A 19,668-nucleotide genomic window follows, 5' to 3' on the forward strand; every position below is an offset into this window, starting at 1 on the left:
GGGTTGCTGCATGCACAAGGCGGGATTCGAACCCCCGACACTTGCTTAAGCGGACTAGTGAGCTAACCACTAGACCAACCCAACTTGGTTGTCTGTCTGGTATATATATCAAGAGCATTCAAGTGTAACTGGTACTGTTGTAGTTGTACTTCAGCTTGTAGTGTTATTATATGCATAATAAATGACTCTCGTTTTGCTTTGTTTATAGCAAACCAAGTATTTGAGATGTTCCACACGATTATTGAATGAAAAATTTGAAAAAAATGAGCGAGGCAAAGAAGGTCATCGTTCGCGAATTAGGATTTGGTGGTCTGATGCACATTCTGCCGATGAATGTGCCACACAAACTGTTGAAGGAGTTAGCTAATTTCTTTAATTTGGACAAAAAACAAATTGAACACAAGGTACGGTTCGTTGAAAATTAAACCCAAAAAAATAGGAGCTGCCCTTGGCCTCAATGCATCAGGTAATTGATTATAGAAAACCTTTATACTTGCATTTTATACTATCTTATTCTGATCTCACGTAATCCAAAAATAAATTTAGATATATATGGCTGGTAATTGGGTGTATTTCAAGTGTAATTTGTTTTTTTTAGGAGACCTATTTCTCGATAAAGTGAGTTTTAAGGAACTTTCTGAGGAGAACAAAGATTTTTAGAAGGTTCAAGGGGAAAACATTAAAGAATCTGACCGATTATATAATGGATATCAGTGTTGACAACGATCAAGATCGACTAATGTTCAAGAGGATTTTTGTCCTCTATATTCAAATGGCGTTCTTATTACTAACTACGATAAACAAAGTATCTCCTGTCCACCTGGCTCTAATTTTTCCAATGGACAACATAACGGAGTGCAACTGGGGCAGCTATGTCCTCAATTTTATCATCAAAGGCATAACCATCCAATTACCACTTGAAAAAGAAAAAATCAATTGATGGCTGCCTCCATGCCTTGATGATAGTTTATTTTCATCTAACAAAACACGCAGACAAGAAAGGAGAAACAATCCTTCGACTGCCATGGGTTAGCCATTGGAATAGGGAGCTACTGGTTGTGAGGATCAGAGCAGAAATTGATGGTCATATGATAACTGAACAGAATATCTTCTCTAATTTGGGTGTATTTTAGTTATGTAAAAGGTGTAAACTAACGTTTTGACTATTTCAAGGCATAGTCAAGAGAGTGGAAGTGAAAAAGAAATTGAAGAAAATGAAAGAGAAAGAAAAGAAAGGAAAAAAAAAAGAAAAAGCCAAAAAAGAAGAAGGTAAGTTCATCCGAGAGTAATTCATTGGAGAGTGAATTTGCTTTTTTCTCTGAGTCTGAGTCTGAACAAAACTCAAAGGAAGCAACAAAAAGAAGGAAACAACCCTCCAGGACAACTAAAATGTAAGTAATATTTTTAGGGTGTTTTTTTCTAACGATTGCTTGCTCTCCAAAATGGTATCCAGAAAAAGAAAACAGAATGTGGAGGATTTCACTTTAGAAAGTGAAAGTGAATCCGATGATGAGTAAGATTCTGAAATTTTGATTGCATTTCTTTCTTTTCTATTTATTATCAAAATTTGATGTATTAATAGAGTGTTTCTCAATTAATTTCAGAAGTGAAGAATCATCACCAATCATTAAACAAAAATTAAAGAAAAAAATTTCAAACTTCACCCAAAAAGTATGCACTGCTTTTGGAAGTATTTTTCATCAGTTGTATTGTATTTGTCTGATTCATACTTTTTTATTTTCAGGATGCAATCCAAAAAAAGAAAGCACATTGTTGAGGATTCGTCTTCTGAAGAACAAATTAAATCCTATGATGTGTAAGATACGTTGTAAAGCTATCTAACCCTTTATCATCAAAATATTATTTGTTAACATATTCTTTTGCATGTACTGTCAGAACTGAAGAAATAGAAGAATTCTTCAGAGAATCAAAAAAGAAGAAAACCAATGAAAAGGGTGTTGCACATGGGTATGTTGAATTTGGGTATATGTTGTCTATTTTAAGGTGTTTTTTGTTGCTAATAATTTTTTTTGCTTTCCCAGGATAAAGGAAGCTGGGGTCCCATCGACGGAAGGTCACTGTGACTCATCCGAAATGTAAGATCCTTTATTTGATAGAATTTTGAGATCTTGAATTAATTAAATAGTATTTTTACTGAATGATGTTTATTCTATGCTTAGAATACCGGAGGTGAAATTAGGATGCAAGAATGATCATTTGTTTCAAGCACAAATGGATCAAAGCAGCGTAAACAAACCCACGGATAGCATCTAATTTCTGTTTCTAATACCAGTTGCTTAATTCTTTTGTTACCATCTGCTTCTAATTCTATATATATATATATATATATATATATATATATATATATATATATATATATATATATATATATATATTAGAAAAAAAAGTCTTTTAATGTTTTATTCAAGAAAAAAAAGGCAAGAAAAAAAAGAAAAATCTGCAACTACGTAAGTTCTAAAAAAACAGAGCCTGTGTTTCTTTTTAATACTTCAGGTGTATTTTGACATTATTTTGGTGGATTTCAGACTGGGTCTGGAAGAAGAATCGGTCAGTGACCCAGCTCAACAGAAGATGATCATTGTTCAGATGGAGACACATTCAAAATTTGAACCGCTTGATATATGAGTTTTACAACTAAATTTCAACCTTCTAATCATCTATTTTAAGGGAGTTTTTTTAACTTTTTATTTTTGGTTTGTTTAGAGTTCCGATTCAAGTATACATGCCTCCATCGCAAACAATAGCAGCAAGCCCTGTGCAAATTGAACCATCCCCCCAAAGTCCCCGAACAAGAAAATTAGCGAAGAAACAATTAAGGGGTGAGGAATAATATTCGAGTGTATTTGGTTATTATTTGGGTGTATTTTTTCTTATTTGGGTGTAGCTCATCTGAATTAAGGTGAAATTTGTTTTTTTATAATTTAAATCTTTTTTTCTAACCCTGCAGCATTCCGCAACCCCAGCAACCTGCTGAAAGTACACCCACAGTGCTAGTAGCTCCTTCGAAAATGTAAGTTCTACACAATATAACTCTCTTTCGATATCATTCGTCTATTCTTATTCTTATAGTATCTTATATGTCAACACGCAGTAATCCGCCCTGTGAAGCCACTGCTGCATTGATGATGATCGCCAATACAACATCCCATGTACCAAAACAATTTTTAGCGCCATCATTCAGCCTTGGCTTCACTGATTCGAGTCAGGAAGAAATGCTGACTCAAAAGGGGCGACCAGGATCTGAGAAGGGAAAAAGTCCTGAGACACCAATACTAATTAAAAAATTATAGGAGCTGGTAGAGCAAACTGCAAACGTTGGGGTTAAGGTAGCATTGAATTTTTCATAGGCTAAAAGTCCCCCACTCAAAAAGTAGCCTGCCGACCAAATTTTTGAAAAGTTTGAAACTCTTGCAAGGAGGAAGGAATTGTCGGTTGACATGAAAGAAAAGTGTTACCTTTGGGCCACACATGTAAAGACATACGGGGATGGAGGTACTAATGAGTTTGAGCCAGTGTGCATCCTCAATGCCCAACAACCATTGTAATTGTCAAAAATCCACTTTACGTCTCTAAAAGCTAGTTCATATATCGAAACTGAGGTAATATTAGAATAAGATTAATAATTTTATTATGAGATCTGACTGCAATGTTGATTGATGTAATTAATTTAGGTTTTTTATTTTTTTAGATTGTCACTATTATGTGTCTGATTTTGAACAGACAAAATATTAGAAGTTTGAAGAAGAGATTTACTGTCTTCCCCTACTATTATAGTAAGGTGTATTGAATTCAATTTTGGGTGTATTTGTGTAATATATATTTTGGGTGTATTAAATATTTCTTTTGGTGTTTCACAAATGCTATAGAACATAGCTATTAGGAATCATGAGGGCGGCGATTTCTTACAGCCAAAAACAAAAAATCCGTTTAAGATTGAAGACTACAAAATGTTCATACGTTTTTTGGACCTGAAAAAATTGGCATCCCATCCATATGTAAGTTTTTATTTCTAAAACTTCTTATCACAATTCTTTGGTTATGTGCCAATTAAACTAAAACACTGTTCAATATGGCTATACTTTAGATATTTGCACCTGTTTGCTACGCGGAGCATTGGTAGATATGGGTGACTGATGTTAGAAAGAAAAAATTTTGTATCCTTGACCCGTATCACAAGCGTGTCCCTCCGAACCCAAAATGAAGCTTAATAAATTTGTTATAAGTTGATTCTGTTGTTTATATTTTAGGATTTGGGTGTAGTTCTGTTCAAAATAAGGTGTAGTATGGGATCCTTTGGGTGTAACCAGGTATTAAATTTATTCTTTCTTATATTTTGCTTTATCTTTTGTTTTTAGGGGTTTGTGATTTTTTCAGAATGAGGGTATATGCCGGGGGCACCTCTCAAGAAATATGATCGTGAAATAGAACCGCCATACATCAATATTTTAAGTAAAAAAATAGAGTATAAATCTTTCTCTCTGAAAATTGTGTTTTTTCTTGCTGTCCTATTTTAATTTGCTAATTTATTTTTGGTTTTCAGCTATGATTGTGCTATTTATGTAATGAAATGACTTGAAATAATCGAGTCTCAAAATATTAAAAAGGGGAAATATAACTGGGACAATTGGATATAGGTAATTATGTTTAAAACTATATAACTCTCTATTACTTTACTAAATTAACGGAGTTCATTAAAAAAATACTTTTTTTGAACTGTAGGCGGAGGTGGACCACTTTAGAGTTGAATATGCTTCGCGGATTTTATTTCATGAGATGAATCGAGAGAGATACAGCTATTAGGGAAAGCGAAGCAATAAGATTGTCCAAGCCTTCTGCAGTGTTGTTAAGTCTATATTGTCAAATAAATTCAGATGATATTGACAGTAATTAGTTTGAATGTTGTGTAGTCTTGGAATAGTTTGAACAATTTTTGTAAAGTTTGTGAATATTTAATCTAATCTTATTATAAATTGTTTTTGCATAAATAAACTGTCTGTGCTGTATTCAAAAGCTGTTAATTACAGGTTGAAAAAAATCAAGGAAAACAACACCAAACGTGCTAATACGCCGAATTACTTTAATAATAATACACCCAAATATAATCGGTATACACCCAAATTGAGTCTTCACATATTTTCATGGAAAAACCAACCAAGAGTAATAGAAATTCAGAAATTTGAATTGTTAACCTCTTTAGGATTTGATTGTATATGTATTATAAATTTAAAACAAACAAATATAAACAAGACACTAATTACCAACACAAACAGCAGCATCTGAAAAATATAAAAAAAGGAAAATGTCAAAAACAAGAGAATGCAAAAATACACCCAAAAAATTTGATCGTTACACCAAAATACTGTCATTATACACCCAAAAATCTATCCCCTACTGTTGGATCTCTGAACTGATAATTCATAACATGTCCATGATATTGGCTGGAATTTAGTTGCACCACTGATCCGCCATAAAAAATGTTCAACTGGAAAAAATAAACTCACGCACATATTAGCAAAACTATTAACAAAAAAAAAAACTCAATTACCCCCTATTTAAAGAATATCACTTTTATCTTGCTTAGAGCTTTCGTTTTCTTTTTCTTTAAGCCATTTGCAATCTGTTTGTCCAACTTTGAACTTAGTCTATTTTTGGGACGTCCTCTTGTTCTCACCCTTGGAGAGCTTTGAAGCTCGTTAACGGATTCCAAGTTAGCATCTTCGTGAGATAACGAACATATCTCCTTCCTTTTGGCTTTTAGTTCTTACATCTCAACCACGACGTTATCATAGGTGCGGTGCAGAATGACGGTAAGCTCTTCCGATTCTGATGCAAATTCGCATATATTTTGCAAACGAAACACCAATTCGTCAAACCTCTTGCTTCTTGGCTCCAACAGTGGCTTGTCGTGGCCGCTCTTCATATGTGTGTGTGTGTCTCCTCTTTATATTCTTGCTCCATCGTTTCAATATGTATCTCGGTGACACTCTATTTACTCGTTCAAAGCTTAACACGCTTAGGGAGTGATGGCACAATATCCCTCTTGACTCGAATAATAAGCACTGGCATTTCACTTGGGCTGCTACCGATTTATATGTAACTGCAAACTTGTTGAATGTTGAGTTGGAAACTTGTTCTACAACTTGGTATATCGAATAGCCTAGAGCAGAGTTCGTTGATCTTGTGATTCGATTCACCTTACCTCTGAATTGTGCTTTGACTTCCCTGAACTTATGGTGAATGTAAACCTGTTGAAACTGAGCTTCTATTGAGGATTTTGTTGCACACGGTATGATGGTGTGAAAATCTGCAGCATCCGATTCTCTCTCTCTTTAGTTCCTGCTTCCGAGGCAATTATCGTATTGTTTGACGAATTAGATAAGTGAGATATTCCGCGTAATGAACTTGTTAAAAAACACATGCATGCTCTCACTCTTTTATGTGCTTCTCATCCCGGTCCAAAAGTGGTGATCGAGATAAATTGGAATCTATATATGACAGCCTTCGTAAAGCTCTACAAAAAATACCTAAATCAGACTATAATACACCCAAAAATATGCAATTTACACCTTTGCTGCAGATTTTAAAAGACGTTACTTGAAAGTCACTTGTTGTCCACAAGACCATAGTTCGTTATAAAATCATTCCAATTCCTATCAAATGATTTTTTGGTATGAGAGTTCCAAACAACTTGGGTCATTTCTTGTTCAATTTTTAGGTTTCCCTAGTAGCGGTTTAATTTGCTTGGAATCTTCTTCATGATGTTCTAAATACACCAATGATAAATTATTGTGGGCATACAAATCTCGATAGCCCTTTGCATTGATGCGCATTGATCGGTGAGAATCCCTTTTGGAGCATTTCGTCCCATGCAATGAAGCCAACATTCAAATAACCATTAGAATGATTGAATATCTTCGTTTTTCATCAAAGCGCATCCCAAAAGTGTTGACTGGCCATGGTGATTCATCTCGACAAAAGAACCAAAAACTACATTATACCTGAAACAGATTACGACAAAGCAGAATTAAAATCGTTAAATACACCCAAATAATAACTGTCTATATCCAAAAACATCCAATATACACCTCTGCAGCAGATTTATAAAACAACATTAATTCAACATCATCAACCAGAACAACATATTACATGTTTGCATTGTAGGTGGTGTCGAATGAAATAACATCTTCAAAATACTCACAGGCAGCCCTGCTCCTTGCGTCCGTCCAAAAAGCAAGCTTAATCGACTGATCGTCCTCGAGTTCGAGCTCGAAAAAGAAATTCTAAGCTTTTCTTTCATTCTTAATAAGTATTTTCCGAATTCTTTTGCACTTTCTAGTTTCGAAACATTCCGCACTTCTCTTGTAGTGTAATTTCTCACGTCTTTTTTTATAAAATTTAACTCTCGGTGACCTCCGGCTACTGCCACAAATGATTGGTAAGTTTTGCTTGGTCTGATACTGACTTTCTCATTATTCTCTATTGTACGACGCACGGACATACTTAGTTCCATGTGCTGTTTAAGCATCTCTGTTTGATTTGCACAACAAAGATGTGAATGACGTAACACAACCTTGGAAATGATCCAAAAACCGATGTCCTTCAATATGTGTATATAAATTCTTGCGGGACAATTTAATCCTGCTGAGGGGTTTGTCTTCTCCGTCGAAGATATTTGCGATTTCCATTTTCCCTCTCTGCTACATGTAATCAATTAATTCTTAATTTTGTTTCTTTTCTTATTTGTGCTCCGAACTCTTGTAGAAAAACCTGTAGCTTTCGAATAATCTTTATAGAATTTTACAACATCTTTAAGGGTGTTAAAAGTCATCCCAACTTTGAGAACAAACTGTTCATTAATATCACAGAGGGGCTGCAAAATATACCAAAACAAAGTCCAAAATACACCATGTTAAAACAGGCTTAAACTATAGAATGCAAATACAACTATAAAACCATTATCAAAAATAACAAAAATCATATTAATGAATCATCATCAAACAGAAACTAAAACAATTCAACTAAAAGAATAAGATAATTCGCCCTCAATTAGATGAAAAGTCATAGATTGTAAATATACCCAAACTTTCTTAAGGTACACCCAAATATTCCCGATTTACACCTGAAAGTCTGATATAAAATGCAGAAAATTCATCAGAACTAGTACGTTACGTTCAATTCAAACTACAAACAATGAATAGCAAATTTTACAGGCAATGTTCACAACATTATTCGGCTCCACAATCATAAACTACTAACAAAAATATTAACTGGAATTAAACCACACCTCAGACACTTCATTGGATTCAAATTCAAAATCCACTTCGTTCTGGTTCATCTGACAATCTAAAGTTGAATCATCCATTATCTTCAAAACGATTTCAGAGCTTAATTTCAGAAACAATGGAAATCGAGAAAAAGGAAGAAAGAGAATACAGAGAGAAACGCATGAAAGAGATCGAAGAGAAAAGGCAAGAAAACGCAGAAGAAATTTGAAAAAGGAAATAAAATCCTTTCAAAAATAGAAGTTGTATATTCTTGCGCGTTGATTGAAAAATCTGTTAAGAAGCATGTGGACTAGACGTGCCAGAAGAGGCACATTTTAGGTATAAATAAGTATATGAATTTGTAAGACATGTATAACAAAAACATTTGTATGTGGAGATTAATTCTTTGTACTATTAGTATTTAGAAATTAAGATTTAGAATTTAGAATTAGTCAAATATTAATAAAAAATAGATTTTATTAGTAATATAACATAGTTTATTTCTTATTGTTAAATATAAAAATACTATTTTAAGTTTTGATTAATCTATTAAGGGTGCACATGGGTCGGGAGAAATCGGGTTCACCATGACCCGAATCCGACCCTAAATAATGATCGGGTCTACTTTTAAGACCCTTACCCGATTCTAGACCAGGTAAAATCATACTACTTTCGGGCCACACTAAAATGAGGTATCTATTGGGTGAAATCTGAGTCTTGATAAATGTTATGTCAAAAATTTATGATGCACTCATTTATAAAGAAGAAAAAATACTTGTTGCAGAAAAGTTAATAACCATACTTGAACTTGAATTTGTTCATAAATTCAAATTTCATGCTTTTTTTATTTATTTCATAATTTAACAAATGTGATTAAAAACAAAACAATAATATTATAATTAATATAACATAATAATAGAATTAATTTAAAACATATATACCTTTTTAGTAGTCCTAAGATGCACATAGAATGGGTGAAACGGAGTTTGTCTTAATCCGGACCCAACTCTAAATAATGATCGAATCTATTTTTAAAATTCTTACCCAATTCTATACTCAATAAAATCACACCAAATTAATTCTAAAATATTCGAGTGAGGGCCGGATATTTGGACTAGCCGGCTCATGTGTACCCCTAAATTCCACTATCTCCTCCCGCTCCTTCCTTTTACTGTTTTACATGCTACACAACTTTCAAACGGGAGAAAGTTCTTTAAACCTTAACCTGAAATATTTGATGAGTCATATTTGACATGACAAGGCACTGGCAGGGAAGAAAGAAAGATAGTTGCTTGAAAAATATATTCAATAATTCATAGCTGATGAAGATCTTGATGAGATAGGTTTTCCACACTTTACCAAAATCTCAATGCACATCAACGATCTCAGTCTCAGCAATTCTTGAACACACTGGTATGCATTTTACACTCAAACAGCTTTTTCATACACTTGCATCCCACTACAACTTTTCATTTCAATATATCAATGACCCTTCTCTTCTATTATGATGAAAGTTATTAGCATAGAATTATTGAATGTAATTGTAGAACATTATTTAATCCTTAGTAATTGTTTCTGTTAGGGGAGCTCAGAGATTTTATTAAGGAAATGGACAAAATTTCTGATCTGCCAAAGATAATCCTCCATGACATTCTTTCAAGGTTGCCTTACGAAGATGCTGCAAGGACCAGTGTTTTGTCCAAGGCGTGGCATGAAACATGGTCCTCATTTCCCATCTTGGTCTTCGACGGCTCTCGATGTGTGCACGTGCACTTGAAGGATAGAAAAAATCCCCTGAAGATACAAGACAACAGGAGGAAAGTGAACAGGTTCTTCAACTCTGTGGACAGGACACTTGTTAGGTTCCACCACCACGGCTTTGCCATCAAAGAATTTAACCTGAGTATGATGTTCTTCCATCCTCGGTTCATGCCACATCTCGTCGACCGGTGGATGAAGATAGTAGGTGAAAGTAGCAGTATTCAGGTGCTAAAGCTTGAACTTCAACTTGCTGACTGTTTCTTTGGATGTGAGTTTGACTCTCACGCGGTTGATAATTATTACTACTTGCCACCAGATGTACTGAAAGCCAAGTCATTAACTGAATTAGTGTTGTCAGGGAAGATTAGAGCAGACAAATTGATTGTAAATCACAGAATTAGGTTCCCTATGTTGCGGATATTGTCCTTAGTTTATGTTTATTTGGGACCTGAACAAGCGCTTGAAGATCTCATTTCTGGTTGTCCTATGATTGAGGACTTAGTATTGGAGCACTGTGTTGGATTGGAAATTGTAAAAGTACATGATTTGCCTAAGCTAAAGTCTGCTAAGTTTTCTGGATTTCGTGAAATTCATGTTGATGTACCGAGTCTAGAGTATCTTGAACTTGGTAATGACAAATTAGAGTTCCCTTGTGATATCAGTATAGACAAGTGCAGAAATTTGAAGGTGTTTATTTTAGAGGCTGTGAGTTCTGTTTTCGTCTCTAACCAATGGTTGCGTGAACTTTTTGACAAGTTTCCTTTGCTTGAGACGTTGGAATTAAGTGGTTCTGTTACATCTGAGAGCCTAATGATCTCCAGTTCTCGGCTCAAGGTTTTGTCCTTCGAGGATTGCTTAGAGTTGAAGGAAGCTAAGATCGATGCGCCGAATTTAGAGTCATGTAGATATTCTGGAAAATCCAGCCACATGCCAGCAGCTATATCTTTTGTGAATTGTTCAAATCAGGTGGATTTTGATTTGGGCTTCCGACTAGTATCTCGAATGGATTTGAAAAGGCTTAGAGCATTTTTTCAGAACATGGCACCAAGAAATGTTATGGTATCCTTGTATCTTGGAATCATGAGAGGTTCATCTGTAAGTGTACATTACCAAATTATGTTTTAGTCGCTAAAATAAAAGTTTACATGGAGAACTTTGATGTCATTTGTGTTGGAATTGTATTTTGGATGAGCAGATTGTGTTCAATGAAGATGTACTACAAAATGTTCAAGTCCCTTTGCCAAGGATCAAACAATTGAGGTTATCGGTAGCTGAAGAAACTGAAGAGTTGTGTGTGCTTCTTATCAATGATTTGTTTTGGAGCTTCCGTCCTGCTATTATTTCTTTGAACGTGAGACTTTGCAGCAGAATATTCCTTAAGGTTTGTCATTGATTCATTGCCCCTTAACTCCTGATTTGATTGTCTTTCAGTGGTTTGAGAAAGTTTATGAACCAATTCTATATAGCCAACTTTTTAAAAAATTCTGATTTTTAAATTTTAAAAACTAGTTTTACACTTAAAAAACACTACTCTCCCACCCCCTTCACCTCTCTAATTCTAGTTGTGAATTGGCCAAATCAACAACAGCTACTATTGGAGAAGCTAAGGTGCCACAACGAGGAAGAGAGATGCTGCAGTTCAAGTCAAATGAAATGTTGGTGGCATGATTTGAAAGATGTCAAAGTCAGAAGCTATCCTGAGAAATATGAGAACCTCAGTGATTGTGAAGCACTCTTGGATTCATTGCCAATAAATTTTTCTTTCCGGGCTTTGCGGCTTAACTTTGAGTTAGAGTGGGACTCATTACAGTAAGACAACTTCAGTTTTAAATATATAAAATTACAACTGCAATTTATTATGTCGTTTTTGTTTTCTTGTCTTCTTTGTGTTGAACTGTTGATGAACCAGTTGAAAGTAATTGATATGTTCTGCTTTAACATTCATATCTAAATTTCATAAAATGAGAAAAAATTTTGATTCTGAATGGAACTTTACATTTGAACATTTTTTATTAGACTTTTTAATATTTTGAATAAGTATAAATTAATTTTCCTTCACAAAATATTCTTACGTGCTTTCAAAACTTTTAACTTTTTAAAACTGCAAACACATACACAATCGGTTTTAATTTATCATGTAAAAAAATGATGTATTTACAAGTATAAATATCTTCTTAAAAAGCTTTATCAAATCATGCCTTATTTTAATTTATCATATGCTATAATTTTAAAAAAATTATATTTAAAAATTAATGTTAATAAAGTAAAAGTAAGAGTTTTACTTCACCTAACCACCAATCCTTACAATTAATATAATAAATAAGTAAATAAATATATTAATTAACTCAAATACTTGTCAACAGAAACTATAATAATCCTAGTATATGATAATAAAATCTAACAATATTTTCATCCATTTATATCAATCATACATTAGAAAATTACCACATGGATAGTCAATTCGATCTCTCTTTGAGGTTTGTTATTCCCTAGACCTGTTAAAGCAAGAAACGTATACTTAAACTTAAACGTGATGATAGAATTAAAAGCTATATATTTGTAATTCATGCAATGCTACAACATTGCCTGGTGGTTATTTATTTGCTTGGCTTGGATTTATATTTTCACCTAAACTCATCTCTTTTGGCGGCAGTACTTCTCTGTCCGGTGGCGGCATCAACGCCGGTCCCAGCGTCAACTAATTCATGCTGCATTGAGGATTCATGATTTGGTTTCCCAACAATACATTATGAAGATACCAGGTCCAACTGCAATGGAAGACCTATTATGAATCATTGCTTGTGGTTGTTGCATCCCTAATATTCTACTACTATGACTAAAAGCAGAAAAATTAGCATAATAATTTTGCATATTAGACTGAGATGGTGGAAAGTAGTGACAAATTTTTACTACTATGATGGCGAGAATGTTTCAGCTCTTGAAAACTATGTAGTGACAAACTGTGCTTATCTAGTATATGATATTGTTGTCTTTTTAGTTCTCCTTAATTCTAATTTGGATTATATATATACTTTCCAATTATTGAAGGGTTTTGATTTAATTAGCTAAATTATTATATATCAAACCTTTTTTTCAATTTAATTACTATATTAAATTAATAAGACGAGAGACTTACTAAGTTGATGCCTTCAAGTTAAATTAGATTATATGTCTTCTCATTTTATATTTTTTTACTTGGTGAATTACTCTTAACAATAGAACCGCTAATAGGAACACATGTACGTGTTCAAATGTAAAATATCTAGGCTTTCAATACCCAAACAATTTGATTCTCACAAGCATGTGGTTTCTTGAACTTTTCCATACATTTTATGGCCTTGAGAAACTGAAATTAACGAAATTCGTTCTATCTAGAGATATGCATCTTTCCAGTGGTGCAACTTAAAGTTTTAAAGGTTGCTTGGTGTTCTAATTTGGAGAATGCATGGATTAATGCTCCGAGTTTAATTACTTTTACTTATCAAGATTCTAAATCTTGTGGCATTAGCCAAGGTTGCGAGAACCGGACCGGTCAATGAACCGGTGAGGTTACTGATTCAATGGTTCAATGGTTCGACCGAGGTTCAACCGGGGTTCAACCGGTTTAATTAAATATTAAATAAAATTATTAAAAAAGCTAAATAAAATTTTAAATATATTAATTTAATAAAAAACCGTTAAAAAACCGTTAAAAAATCGGCCAGTTCGACCGATTTTTTGCTAGTCGGTTTTTGAGTTTACTCGGACCGGTTAACTGACCGGTTCCCGGTTTTTCCGGTTGAACCGGCCGGTCCGGTCCGGTTTTCAAAACCATGGCATTAGCAAATATGTCCTTCGTTAGTATTAATCTTACTTGTTTCGAATTTAATGTTGTGGTTGACAATTCAAAAATAATACTCTATTTTATAATTAGCTTTTAGAAAAATATTAAGGAAGTAATCTTTTATTAATATAAATTAATATTTTATTTTTGTACTATTAATATTTAATATTTAGCATTTAAGCTTTAGAAATTAAAATTAGTCAAATATTAATAAAAAAATAATACATTTTATCGGTAATATAACTTTGTTTATTTTTTATTGTTAAATATAAAAATGCTATTTTAAGTTTTGGTTAATATCACTGGGGTCTATTTACAATAATCTTTGACTCCCATGACACATTGCGGGGAGTACGTACTCCTCGTCTAGCGCCCGTTCACGCTCTGTTAGGATTTTATTGCGCCGCTTTCATGGTTATACCTTTCTTTGTCTTTTCTTCATCAAAGTTTTTTCCATCTTCTACTTTTTTCTCTTAATTTCTTTTCCATTTAGCTCCCTAATTTTCGTTTTCTCTCCAATTCATTCTTCTTTTAATTCATTTCGTTTTCTAATTCACTTATTCCATATATTTTATTTCTCTCTGAATCATTAAATACCAATTCTGATTTTCTCTACACATGAGCAACAAAACAGAGACTCAGATCCCTCATATAATTGATAGTGATCAGGAGGATGATTTGATCGTTTTAACTTATGAAGATGTTTTTAAGGAATTCAAGCATGCATACGGAGTCTGTCCGAAAGAATTTTTTCAGATCGGATCTTTTTCGTAGGTACTACGAAAGGAGCTCTCTATGCAATATGGAATAACTCAGAATTTAGAGTAGTCGAAAAATCCAGGAACCAGTTTCAATTTTTCTTTCAGAATGACTCTGATTTGACTAGAATTGAAAGGGGTTCGACTTGGTTATTCAAGAGTTTTGTTATTCATGTTCGCAGATGGAAGCAGTCAATAAACATGGAGGATAATCACATATCTTCTTTTCTTGTATGGGCACAATTTTGGGGATTGCCTGAACAATATAAAACGCTTGAGATTGGTCGAAAATTGGGTGGGAGACTTAGTCAAATTGAAGATGTTGCTCTATTAGAAGTTAGAGGCAAAGATACACACATAATGAAGACTAAAGTGGAATGGTGATAAAAGAGTGAGGATACACTGAAATTGCTTGATCCTAATCAGAAAATACTGGAAATTGGAGTACGCTATGAATGTATAAAGTGTGTTCTGTATTTATTGTGCAAAATTGGGGCATGAATCTAAGAACTGCCAATTTTTTATTGATGATTCTGCTCAAAACAATATCAAGAAAGATAGAATTGATGAATGGATTAAGACAGATCAAGTCGGTAGGCGTTTAACTAAAAAGAGAGCTTCCTTCAATCCTAACCAACCTCAGGATGGTTCTATTCCAGCTCAACCGAAGAAAAATCTCCACCTACTTGGCTTTTTGATAGTTTCTCAAAATGAGTGTGCAAGATGATCAGAAAAAATAGAATAATGAAAAAATTGCTGCCAATTCGGGTTCTAGAGCAGAAAATGAGAGTGAATCAGAAAACATAGGTACAATACTAATTCTTCTTCTAATGCTTTATTAGAGATATCCTATTCCATGAATAATGTCCAACACAATAACAACGTCATATCCTATCCCATGAATAATGTCCAACACAATAACAACGTCATATTTTTTTTAAGATATTTTTAGATAATTAAAATTCAATACATATAATTCATTAAAGTATGTTGTTTTTATTAAAATTATATCAAATAAATTGATTTGACTAAAAAATCGATAAATTACGTATTGAATCGGTCTAAATTAATATTTTTTATAAAAAATAATTACAATATTCCTATTATAAAAAATAATTAAAATATTCTTATTATATATATATATATATATATATATATATATATATATATATATATATATATATATATATAGTGAGAATTCTAAATTTTGATCTATCTTCTTCTTTTCTCTGTGTTGTTATAGGGTTAAAATTTAAGGTTTTTAAAATTAAAAAATATATATAATAAAAATATTTTAGTCATTTTTATAATAAAATTATTGTAGTCATTTTGTATAAAAAAATATTAATTTAGATTAATTTTTCGGTCAAATTAATTTATCCTATTTAATTTTGACAAAAATAATATAATTTAATCGATTATATGTATTAAATTTTAATTAATAAAAAACATTCAAAAAAATGATTTTAAATATCTTTATAGAAGTGCTTTTTTTTTTATGTTTAATGAGCTTGAATATAGCCCATTATTCACATGACTTGCACGGCTGTTATCTACTTAGAGGAATTAGAAATAAAATAATATAATGTTGATCTCTATAGTCTATACATGTATCTATATCCATCTTCTTTAATTCATACCCAACTAACTCATTTCCCATATGCGGTACTGTAAATAAATGTCTTCACAATTCGCCATTCAAACTTCAAACACGCACGCATGGGTTGGCTTAGTTCCTCGAATTGTTGGCGCAAATGATACTGAAATTCTTTTACAAATTACTCATCGAGTTATTAATTATTATTGTCATCGATTTTCTTATAATTAAAAAATAAAAAATAAAAATGGAGATCGAAGAGCATTTCATCATTTCCCTGCAATGTCCATCGAAATGCAGTAGCATTTCTCATGCAATGTCCATCAACATGAAAAACCAGTAATCTCTTTCAACAAAAAAATAAAAAATAAAAGTAATTACCTTACACGCCTCTCTTAGCTACCATGAGTTTCCCTAATTAATTAGTTTTCTCAAGAACGCATCTGAACTATACAGTTAATAAGAATACAACAATCTCACAATATAATATTATTACAAGTTAAATTTCATGTAAAGATTACAAATGTTGAGACGCTGATATCATATGTAAATGTACCCTAATTTACGTAGAATATGCATGCATGAATCACATAACATCTATAAATTAAGATGCCATAACAATAGATTTCCAAGCTAACCCAACACCTAGCAAGAACAAAAACCAATAACAACAACAAAAACAAACAATGAACACTGCTGATCACATGGCCTACGAGATTCCAAGAGGGAACTCAGGTCGGCGGCAGCAGCAGCAGCCACCACCACCACAAACTGGAAACTTGGGCTACACGATTGGAAAAACGAACTCAAATCCGCCGCCACAGCCGCAGCAGCAGCCACCACCAGCAAAACCTGGAGACATGGCCTACAACCTAAGATGAACATGAAGTCCATGATCACTAGGAAACAGGTACTTAAAGTGTATATATATCTTCTTGCATTACTTCCATTAAATGATATCAGCTAATTAAAAAAAAAATAATACCTATACATCTAATTATGTTGACTATTCATTAACTGTTTTTATTTTATTATTCACCGCTACTTTCTTGTACTGCAAACTTTTCTCCTACAAAACTTTGCTTTAACTTTCTACATATATATATATATATATATATATATATATATATATATATATATATATATATATATATATATATGGAGAAAAGTATATGGAACCAACTAATAATCAGTCAAGAATGGAATAACATAATTAATTATAATTAGTTTTATTAATTTATAATTTAATTTATTTTTTAAATTATTGTTGACCACGTTCAAAACATGAGGGAAGATATGCTAGTGATAGGAGAGAATCACGGAACAGATGCTTTGATCATTCATTAGTTAGTTCTATATAATTAATTATGTTTTATTAATGCGTAACACATGAAACATAGAAATCATATCCAAAACCATCCAATTTACAAGAAAAAGAAACATCTGTGTGCCTATCAGTAGCAACATCCGGTTAAAGTCACCGATGCCTCTGATTTACCATTTGACTGATTCTTGGCTTATATAAAGTTGTTTCCTAGCATTGTTATATATATATATATATATATATATAGCTGTTTTTTAAATTTTATTAATTAGCTCATCATTATTAAGCATGATGAGAAGATACTAAAATTATTATTCATCTTTTCAATATTTTTGTTGAAGGTCGTACATGCATACGTGGAAGTGGGAGCTATGTAGCTACTAGCTATTGAAATTAAAGGAATAAGCTTACACAGCAGCAGAGATTATAGTATTACTGTTAATCAAAGAATAAAGATCATCTATTACTTGGTTAATTAATTGTAATTCGTTACTTCTTGTTCGTTTTGTTATTATTAGTGGTCGCTGTATGTTATTGCAGCTTTGAACATTATACGTAGAAGGCAACTTTTATGTGTAATTATTATTAATGTCTCTGAAAAGTTTATATTATAGGCAGTGCTATTTTAAGTAGATTATTGTGAATATAATATTCACAATATAATATACCTATAGGTCATTATTTCGATTATTGTACGTTTGTTCTCCATTGAAAGGTTTCAATATAAATCAGGGTAAAATTAATAAGTAATCTCCTAGCATTATAAAAAATTCTGGTTAAAATACTTTTTTTTTTAAGATTTTACGTAATTTTAATTGTCATTATTATCTTTAACAGCGGTAAAAAAATTGCCATAATTTTAAGCGTCATTTGATTATTACGCTGATTTTTTAAAATTATACCACAGTTTTTATTAAAATGGCAATTTTTTAGTTGGTTTAAAATGGCTCTTAAATAGCTATTTTAAATTAGTTAAAATAACAGTTATCATTATTCTTCATATATAATAGTAATTTTAAACTGCCACAATTTTCAAAAATGCCAATAATAGTAAAAAAAATAAAAAAATTGTCATAATTTAAAAAAATACAGTATTTTTTATTAAAACCACCATAATAACCATCACAATTTTAGAATCTTATTATTTTAAAATTGCCATTATATTTATTATAATATGTTGTCAAATTTTTTCATCAACCTATTTTTATTATAAAATTTCATAATTTTTACATAAAAATATGATCGAATTTACAAAAATTGCATAATAATAGGGTCAAAAACCTAAAATCTAAAATCAATCATATCATGTACGTAGAGTTCTATTAATTTTTTGAAGTGAGATAAGAACACTTTATTTATTAATATTTGATAAGCGACTTTAACATTTTTTAATACAAAGGACATTATCACATAGCAGTAATTTGTTAATGAAAGAGGTATTCTTTTGATCCAGCTTATACATCGGGATTTAATTGTATCCCAAATATGCGTACATAAAAAATAAGTATTTGTAGCCTGAGGCCAAATTTACCAGAGCATCGATACTGAAAAGTGGATAAGGGTCATTGGAGCAAGCTTTGTTAAGGTCGGTGTAGTCAACGCACATCTTCCACTTCCCGTTTTATTTCTTCACGAGTACTATGTTCGCAAGCCATAATGGATATTTTACCTTTCTTATAAAGTCAACTTCTAGCAGTGCCTGGATTTGTTCTTCTATAACTTCTGCTATTTCAGGACTGAACTTTCGTCGTTTCTGCTGGACTAGTCATGAGCCCGGCACTATAAGAAAAATGTTAAGTACCGTCGGATTTAGCGTCTCGAGTTACCGACGGGTTTATGGAGGAATTTGTTGTGAAATTTGTTACGTCAAATTGTTACCGATGGATTCACTTATCCGACGGTAAATTCGTGGGTAATATTTGGAGGGAAAAGGTATGGAATAGGTGTGAAATTTTTTGTCGGATTTACCGTTGAATTATTCCGACGGTAACACATTTTAGTTAAACGTTGCATTTTGATAAAACACATCTGACGGTAAATTCAACAGTAATCAGGTCTCAAATTGAGAGCGCAAACCCTCTCCCCCTACATCTTTCAAACCCCCTCTCTCTCTCAAACCC

The 19,668-nt window shown here is 32.5% G+C and overlaps 1 protein-coding gene and 1 long non-coding RNA gene across 3 annotated transcripts; both read left to right on the plus strand.

The window, feature by feature from the left end:
- The first annotated feature begins 9,455 nt into the window (after window positions 1-9,455).
- On the plus strand, window positions 9,456-13,054 carry LOC112710045 (FBD-associated F-box protein At5g60610). Of its 2 annotated transcripts, none has more exons than XM_025762123.3 (5): window positions 9,456-9,698; window positions 9,868-11,141; window positions 11,242-11,427; window positions 11,635-11,855; window positions 12,700-13,054. In XM_025762123.3, exons 2-5 carry the CDS (start codon window positions 9,894-9,896, stop codon window positions 12,746-12,748), a joined length of 1,704 nt encoding a protein of 567 aa, XP_025617908.1. In that variant the 5' UTR covers window positions 9,456-9,698; window positions 9,868-9,893; the 3' UTR covers window positions 12,749-13,054. The 2 variants fall into 2 exon arrangements, with proteins under 2 accessions (XP_025617908.1, XP_025617910.1); XM_025762125.3 differs by having other exon boundaries at window positions 9,530-9,698; window positions 9,878-11,141.
- Window positions 13,055-16,854: 3,800 nt separating this feature from the next.
- Window positions 16,855-18,298, plus strand: LOC140174935 (uncharacterized). The gene is made up of 2 exons (XR_011865081.1): window positions 16,855-17,134; window positions 17,890-18,298. It is a non-coding gene; the product is annotated as an uncharacterized lncRNA (long non-coding RNA).
- The last annotated feature ends 1,370 nt before the right edge of the window (window positions 18,299-19,668 follow it).

The sequence above is a fragment of the Arachis hypogaea genome, chromosome 9, assembly GCF_003086295.3.
Source record: "Arachis hypogaea cultivar Tifrunner chromosome 9, arahy.Tifrunner.gnm2.J5K5, whole genome shotgun sequence".
Taxonomy (NCBI): Eukaryota; Viridiplantae; Streptophyta; class Magnoliopsida; order Fabales; family Fabaceae; genus Arachis; species Arachis hypogaea.

Excerpts from the sequence above, each read along its gene's own strand:
- LOC112710045 (XM_025762123.3), top strand. The coding sequence starts at position 9,894 with ATGGACAAAATTTCTGATCTGCCAAAGATAATCCTCCATGACATTCTT. Across the intron at positions 11,428-11,634 it reads GCAGCAGAATATTCCTTAAG|CTACTATTGGAGAAGCTAAG; the intron begins GTTTGTCATTGA and ends AATCAACAACAG. Across the intron at positions 11,856-12,699 it reads TTAGAGTGGGACTCATTACA|TACTTCTCTGTCCGGTGGCG; the intron begins GTAAGACAACTT and ends TTTTGGCGGCAG.